The sequence below is a fragment of the Corvus moneduloides genome, chromosome 3 (genome assembly GCF_009650955.1).
Source record: "Corvus moneduloides isolate bCorMon1 chromosome 3, bCorMon1.pri, whole genome shotgun sequence".
NCBI lineage: Eukaryota > Metazoa > Chordata > Aves > Passeriformes > Corvidae > Corvus > Corvus moneduloides.
Genome location: NC_045478.1, coordinates 118,680,211 through 118,688,235, shown reverse-complemented (window position 1 = coordinate 118,688,235; position 8,025 = coordinate 118,680,211). Strand labels below are relative to the sequence as shown.

The following is an 8,025-nucleotide window of genomic DNA, read 5'->3' as shown; positions in this document are numbered from 1 at the left end:
CGGGGTCGAGCGAGGCCGAGCCCGAACCGAGCGGGGCCGAGTGAGGCCGAGCCGGGGTCGAGCCTGAGCCGAGCGGTGCCGAAACGGAGCCGAGCGGGACCGAAGCGGAGCCGAGCCTGAGCCGAGCGGTGCCGAAGCGGAGCCGAGCGGGGCCGAGGGGGTGCGATGGCGGCGACGCCGCCGCCCAAGCCCTGGGAGTCCCGGCGGCTGCCGGGCACCGCGCCCTCCTTCCAGTGAGTGCGCGCGTCCCTCCCCGGGTGTCCCCGCCGCGGCGGCCATGGGTGTTCGCCCCCTCGGGCCGGCCGGGCCCGCTCCCCTGGGGCGGGCTCAAAGGTCGGGCCCGGCCGGGGCTGTGCGCGGCCCCGGGGGTCGGTCGGGGGGGGCGGCCGGGGGCGGCCCCGCGCTGTGAGGGGCTTGTGCCGGGCGGGGAGGGGTGGGCTCGGCGTGCGGGGCTCGAGTCAAACCCCGCTGGCGCCTGAGGGAAGCTGCGTGTGCGGTGTGGGGAAGGGAGAGCTGTGTTGTCACCGGTGTGAGTTCACAGTCCATTCCTTGGGGCATTCACAGTCCGTTCCTGGCCGCTGTGCAGCTCTGTGAGCCCCCGAGCCTCTGCAGCACTGGGGGAGCTGCGTGTCACCCCCAGCGCTTGGAAAACATTCCTGTGTGTTGCCAGTCTCGTGTGTGTTCCCATCTTCTGGGAGCTCTCCCAGAAAACCCAACCGGCTCGTGGAGAAGGATGCACAGAAAGTGTTTGTATGCTCCTTCCTTTTCATGAGAAGTCAAGGAAAGCTCGCTCGGTGGCTGAATACTCGTCTTGTTTTTCGCTTGGTGCTGGTGATTGCAATCGCAGAGAGCTGAAACTGGGCAAAAGGGTGGCCCAACACTAAACATTGAGCAGAAACTTCGCTGCGTTCTCTGCAGCCTGCAGCGTGCTGAGCCAGAAGCTTGGTGTTAGTTTTCCATTCTGGGTTTATTTACCCCATTTTAAATGGCTGCAAGCAGCTTTAAAGTGTGGTATCCCAAGCTGACTACTGGGGAGAGGACTGTAGTGTGACTTACTAAGTTACAGTGGCTCTGTTTGCTGGGATAATAACTTATTTTTCCTCCTGTTTTCAACTGCTGAGAGAGTTACAGTCTGTGATGGAAAAAACAGCAGTGATTCTTTGCTGTGGAAACCTGTAAGTTTTGCTGAGAGGAAGCTGTTCCCTGCCTTGTATGGAAATAGTTCAGCAAGCAGCAGCTCCGTAGCCATTCCAGCTTGACTTTCTTCTTTTTTTTCTGGGAAGTCATGGGATGAGGCAGTAAGCATGGGAAGTAAAATGTTTGACTTTTAGGGTGATAATATGTGGATGAAACATATATTTTTATTGAAATGGCAGAAGTTGGACAAAAAGCTGCTTGACAGAAGTCAAATGCCAGTCAAGTACTTGCAGAGTTTTATTACAAAGGGTGTTGGTAAAATGATTTAAACTTATGGACATACAAAGGAAAAGAAAAATTACTCAATTAAGTACAAATAATGGAGTCATAATACCTCTTTCTGCCAACACTTACCAGTAGCAGATTCAACCCCTTGACAATCTGCACAAAGGTGATCAGGTAGTTTGGGTAGAGAGGGAAATTGGGGACCCCAAAGCCCTTGCACACATTGTTGCATAATTACTTAGATTCTCAATTGGGTCATGCCACCCTTTAAGAGTGGATCCAGAGGAGCTCTCAAACTTCCTTCCTGCTATATCATTGGCTCATTGTATAGAAGAGCTGGGAACAAGTGTTGGAAATAAAGCTTTCAGATTGGAAAGTTCCTAAAAATTCCTCTTAGGGCCTATGAGAGGCTCTCATGTGCAGAAGAATGACCCTGGGTGTTAGAGCAGCAGGTTTGATGGCACTGGGTTGTGTATTTCACGTGTTGATACATTAAATACATAATAAATTATACAATAAATAGACAAAGCTTTTCCATGTTTACATTCCAGTTCCATGTTTACACTGAATATCTCATCACGGGGGTTTTATTCCCCGTAAAGTCTGTGTTTCCTGACCAGATTTTTTACTTCCAGCCAACGCTGTACAGCATACTGAGCATTTGGCTCCCAACTTCCCTGTCCCAGCACTACTGAAACTCACCATGGTATTTATGTAGTTAGCCGAGGGCTCTGTGGAAAGGAAAAATTAAACTTTGGGTGCTGATCTTGATTATCTGAATTCGTTTAGGTCTGCTGACTTGGGTGACAACCTGCTGACCAGGCCCGGACAACCCACGGTGGCACGAATCCCTCCACCCATTTTGCCAAGGCCATCCCAGCAAACGGGAAGCAGCAGCCTGAGCACTTTCAGGCCAGCCTATAGCAGTTCTTTTTCTCCAGCCTATGGTTCATATGGCACCTCTTTCTATGGAAGCTATAGTCCCTACAGCTATGGCTACAGCGGTCTGGGCTATAACCGCTTCTGTGCCGATGGCATTCCTCCCAGCAGGTTCGTCCAGCAGGCTGAGGAGAGCAGCAGAGGTGCCTTTCAGTCCATCGAGAGCATCGTGCATGCCTTTGCCTCGGTCAGCATGATGATGGACGCAACTTTCTCAGCAGTCTACAACAGCTTCAGAGCTGTGTTGGATGTGGCCAACCACTTCTCCCGCCTCAAAATTCACTTCACCAAGGTGTTCTCAGCTTTTGCTCTAGTGAGAACTATAAGGTACCTCTACCAACGCCTGCAGCGCTTGCTGGGTCTGCGGCAGAGCTCTGAGAACGAGGATTTGTGGGCTGAGAGTGAGGGCAAAGTAGCTCGTGCTGGCCTTGAAGACAAGGTGGCTAACTCTGCAAAATCCTGGCCCATTTTCTTGTTCTTTGCTGTTATAATGGGAGGCCCCTACCTGATTTGGAAGCTGCTTTCTACCTACAGTGAGGAAGAAACAGGTAAAGATGACCTGCAGCACCAGAGAAGTGCAGCATGTATTGTTCCTTTTGTTGTTGCCTGTATAGTGATTAATCTCACACTACAGCAGTGGTAATTAATAGATACTGGGGCACGGTACTGAGTTTAAGGCATGTGGTGCAAGTGACAGCCTGCCTGTTGTTGAGTTAGGATGTGGTTTCATGCTGAGGCTTTCTGTGATTCCAGAATCATGGTTCCTCTCTGTTCTGGTTCCTTCCTATTAGGTGTGGCAGTTTGGGTTGGGTGGGAGAATTGTTGGTTGGATTTACTCAACAAGTCTTGCTTTTCATGTCACTTCTCTATTGGAGAAGTTTTAGCAAGGAAGTTAGAGTGTTTTCTTCATTTTCCTTTGAAAAACAAACCAAACTTGGTAACTCAAAGCAGATAAACTTGTGATTTGTGTTTGAAAACAGTGTCTAGTAACTGGGCAAGTGGAGAAGATGACCATGTGGTTGGAAGAGCAGAATATGATTTCAATGCTCTCTCAGAAGAAGAAATTTCTTTCCGTGCTGGTGACATGCTAAGATTAGCACCCAAAGGTAAACTTTTAATTTTGGCTTTACTTCCTAATCACATGGGAAGCAAGCTATACTGTAGGAGTTTGAAAATTAAAACAAAAAACTCCCAAACCACTTTATTGGACCAAATTTCTCACCCACACTGATTTTTTTTCTCCCCATTAAATGATTACTTGCATTCTAATAAAACTTAATGAGTAGTTTTGTTCCGTTTTGTTGAATTGTTTTGTAACTTGAAGCGTTTGCATTCTCTTCTTCAGAACAACAACCCAAGATCCGTGGTTGGCTTCTGGCTAGTTATGATGGCCAAACAACAGGACTCGTGCCAGCTAATTACATCAAAGTCCTGGGCAAAAGAAGAGGTAGGAGAACAGTGGACCTGGAAAGGATTACGGAGCAGCGGCCAGCCTTTCCCAGCACAGCTGTCAGGGGAGCCCCTGCTGCTGTGACTTTAGAGGAGCAGGAGGCTGCTTTTGAAACTGTTTTTGCTGGAAGTAGCAAAGTTCCCATTGCGTCGGACTCCGCTGTGGCTGGTGGAGAGAAGCAGGAACTCTGATGCACTTTGATCAACAAAGCAACTGAACTGTGCTTTATTGATACCACTTAGGGTTTGTTGAAAATCTGGTTTGTAGTGGAACACTGGTGGGTCTGTACCAGTTATTGCTGCTACTGGCTGGTGAAGGGATGGAGAAATGATTGCTCAAATTTGTGGTATTTATTTTTGACTCACCTAAGGCTGTACATCAGTGATTCTATCCACCCACCTGGCAGCAACTCTGAGATCTTGAGATAGGAGAAGTGAGGCATTTACAAAAAAGCAAACAAAGAAAAAAAAAATAAGGGACTGCCATTCTTGTTTAGGAGAAAAAGTAACACCCAGTTTTCCTAGGAATATTTGCTGGACAAGAAGCCTCTTCAATAGATGTGCAAAGGGAAGATTGATTTCTGTGAGATGTCCTCCAAATCTTCACACACAGAACCATAAAGGAGTAATAGCACATTGTCTCCCTCTGAAAGGAGGGAGAATTGCAGGAGATTTACACAATTGAACAGTTAAAAGGTTTGAGTTGCTTTTCATAAGAAGTAGGGTTCTGTCATAAAGAACTGAGCTCTTAGAAAAAAGGGACTTGGGAGGAAGGGAGGAGAAAGAGAGTTTACAAAGGGATAACAGTGAGGCATCACCAGTAGTTCAGTTATTCTCTTTTGTTTATTAAAAGACATCAGAAGAAAGGGTGTTCTGCAGTCAGGCACTCACTAGCTGTTAACTCCCTTAACTAACTTTGCATCACTCTCAGCCATTTTGTGTTGCAGCCTGTTAGCTGCCTGTCCACAGTCTATCAGCAGCCATCTGCATCTCAGCCTATTTCTGTTCTGTATTGATTTGATACGAGTGTTAGGATATCTATCCTGCATTTTTAAGCAGTAGGAAAGCCTCGAGTAGGGGGAAGTTAAAATTAATTGGAACATCAAAGAAAAAGTAACATTTCTCACTTAATTGTCTCAGTTAGAGAAGGTCTTGGACAAACTTTCTATGCTGCCTTTCAGGTGGTAAATTTTGCATCTGCCCATAAAATTTGAGGGCTTCAGTTTATCAAAAGCCATAAAAATATTAAGACTGTTCAGAGTCTTTTCTTCAAATGAGTGTTTGAGACTTCTGTCTTGAAATACTGTTCTGGTTTTTTGTTAAATGAAGCAAAGATAATTAAAACTTTTTTTTTCCTTGCAGTATGTATGTATAACATGTCGAATTTCTGAAGGTTACACCAGTGGATTAAATAACTAAGTTTATCTTAATCATTAAAATAGCTGTTTTATTTTAAAGGTACTCGAAAATATAAGTAGGGCACAGGCCTTTGCTTAATTGATTGAGAAGGTTCAGTTTGATCATTCCTACAGGGATCTTCAACACCCATTATGTGGTAACAAAGCTTTCAGTATTTATATTTTAATTGCATTTGCTGGCCTTGGGTTCTTACAAGTCTCTTCAACACAACAAAACTCTAAAAAAACCTGAAATGAACACAATTTTATCAAGGTAGGGTGGCTGAAAAGACAGATATTATGCTGGAACCTTGATTTTAAAGTAATCTCTGAATGCCTGTTATTAATAAATAGAACATGCATTGAAGTGGCTGTGCTCAGGTATTGGGAGATGGTGATTAGAATAATTTATAGTAAATTGTTCAATTTTCAAGTGCAGCTGTAAAGGAAAGAGTAGTTAAAGGGCAAATGAGAAACTTGAAAATAGGTTTAATAGATTTAAAACAGAACGTGTTCCTGAGACATTGCCCTGTGTACCAGGGCATAGAAGAAAATTATCTGTATTTGAAAATTATATCTGTTGTTGAAGTGAAAATAGCAAAAAAAAATCTGAAAGCTAAAATACAGAGAGGCAAAAGGGGGAAGGGGAGCATCAAATGTACTGTTCTGTGTGCAGAGTGTGTCCCTGGAGGGAATTAACTAATGTCCTGAGATGTAATTAATGGACTGTCAGCCTCTTTTGTGGCAGTGAAAGATTTCAGTCAGAGGAAGGGTCTTTAAATGAATGAATAAATAAACCCCAAACTTTGTGGGTTTTGGTAGAGTATCCATTCAGGTAGATTTCTTGTTTTTCTGGCTGGTTTTTTCCTGTTCTCTCTTCTGTTTTCTGGCTCAGAACAAGTTGAGAAGGCAGTGCCATGATGTTTGTTGGAATGTTTTAAGTCTCATTTTTAGAAAGACAAGTTTAATTTCACTTTCAGGTCGTACTCTTTTGATAACAATTCTTTTAGAGGAAGATAGGTTATTCTTACCTGAGTTGTCTTTATATTTGTTTTACTTAGCCTACAAGTCGCCATCATCATTGTATCTATTAAATCTCAACAAGAATTTTGATCCTTTCAGTCTTGCAATTACTTTAATTGGAAAAGAAGGCTCTGAGGAAATTTAGTTATTTAACTCACAATTAATTGTACTGATTGCAGGAGGGTATTAAAGTTAATTGAAGTAAAATACACATTACAATTCACTGTCTGTTTCTGTCCATGTGTCAGGCTACAGAAAAAAGACCTAAATGAGCACTGGGTGAAAAGGAAGGCTGGTGGACAGGCTGCTCAAGACTTGCACAACTTTAGGAAGGGGAGAAGACCAAAAGGAGCAGGTGTGGCTGCAACAGGACAGTGTAGAAGAGGAGATCAGAAAAGAGAGGTTGTTGAAATACCGCTTAACTTAAGCATTAGGCAATCAGCTCTTATTTTGAGGTCTGTACATACTTGGTTACCTTTGTGTTATTATTTGGAATTATTTATATACCTGTAGCAGACCTGGAAGTCTGTAACAGAGCTTTGACATCTGTTTATATAAGGTTTTAGTTTATTCTTACTGAAATCTTACTGATCCTGTTTAGTAGGTCAACCATTATCTGCTTGAATATGTGAGCTACTGACAAATTCCATGTCTGAGTGGTTCTCTGGGTGCAAACAGAGCATGAACATGCACAGGGTCAAAGCTTTGTTCAGCTTTCTGAATAATAAATTTAAAATACTCAGTTTGCCTAGTAAAACCCAATAAACTGGCCACTTTTGCACAGGTTCAAAAACGCTTCCTTGTGTGGAATTATACTCCATCTGAGATTTTAAGGTTGTTCTGACTCACTTGGCGGTCTTGGTGAAATTTGTTAGTGGGGTAAATTCAAAGCAAATGCAGTTTCTTACAAATCTGATCTGTTTGCAATGAAAGTCTTCCAGAGGAGGTGCAAACTTGAAAACCAGCAGAGGAATTTCTTGATGCACCAGTGTAGAAATACTCTTGACTGCAATCATGGCAGAACTGTACTTGTTTTGCAAAACGTAACACAAAAAGTTATGTTCTTATGTAACTCCTTCCAGATTTTTATCCATGCAGGTGTGGCCCAAGTGTTGAGATTGGTGAACATTTTGGGGCTGTAATGGCAAGCAGTAATTGTGTGTCTCCACAGGTGGTGAGACACATCCTTTTCCTTTCTCCTTGTGTCTTGGACTGGTTCCTCTGCAGAGCAATGTGAAGCAGCTTTGGGCTGATAAATCTGTCCCCTGGGTTCTGTGGCCACGTGGAGCTCAGCCTTTAAGCAGCTGGTGTAACTGGTTTGACTGGTAACAGAGGCATGATGTCAGTGCAGGGCACCCCTGCATCTTTCTTACCTGCTTTGAGCTACTGAAGTTCCCTGAATTTCACAATAGTCACAAAACTTACCAGACTCAAGCAAATGACAGGGATTATTGATGCTGTCAGAGTGTAAACACAGGGTTTTGGTTTTAGAAATGAAAAATACTAAAAGATAGTTCCGGTACCTTTGAATGATTGTAACTGATCAAGCACAGTCTCTAGAACAGCAAATGAGTAAAATTTAAGATACTGATTTTTTTGTTTCTTCTCAAATACGGATTTTTTTTTTCCTCATTTAAAAAAACCAACAGAGGGGGACTGAACTGCCTAATAGCTCAGGTTGATTAAAAAACCGTGTTCCAGTTCTCTGGCATGCCATCCAGTTTCCATTCATCATGAAATAAGTGGATGTCATCAGATCACAGCAATACTCCATCGTTAGCTAATTCTGTGGATG

The 8,025-nt window shown here is 43.8% G+C and overlaps 1 protein-coding gene across 1 annotated transcript; it reads left to right on the top strand.

The window, feature by feature from the left end:
• Positions 1–43: 43 nt before the first annotated feature.
• PEX13 (peroxisomal biogenesis factor 13) lies at positions 44–6,458 on the top strand. The gene is made up of 4 exons (XM_032103771.1): positions 44–233; positions 2,212–2,909; positions 3,342–3,467; positions 3,707–6,458. The coding sequence occupies exons 1-4, from the start codon at positions 166–168 to the stop codon at positions 4,000–4,002; spliced, it is 1,188 nt and encodes a 395-aa protein (XP_031959662.1). The 5' UTR covers positions 44–165; the 3' UTR covers positions 4,003–6,458.
• The last annotated feature ends 1,567 nt before the right edge of the window (positions 6,459–8,025 follow it).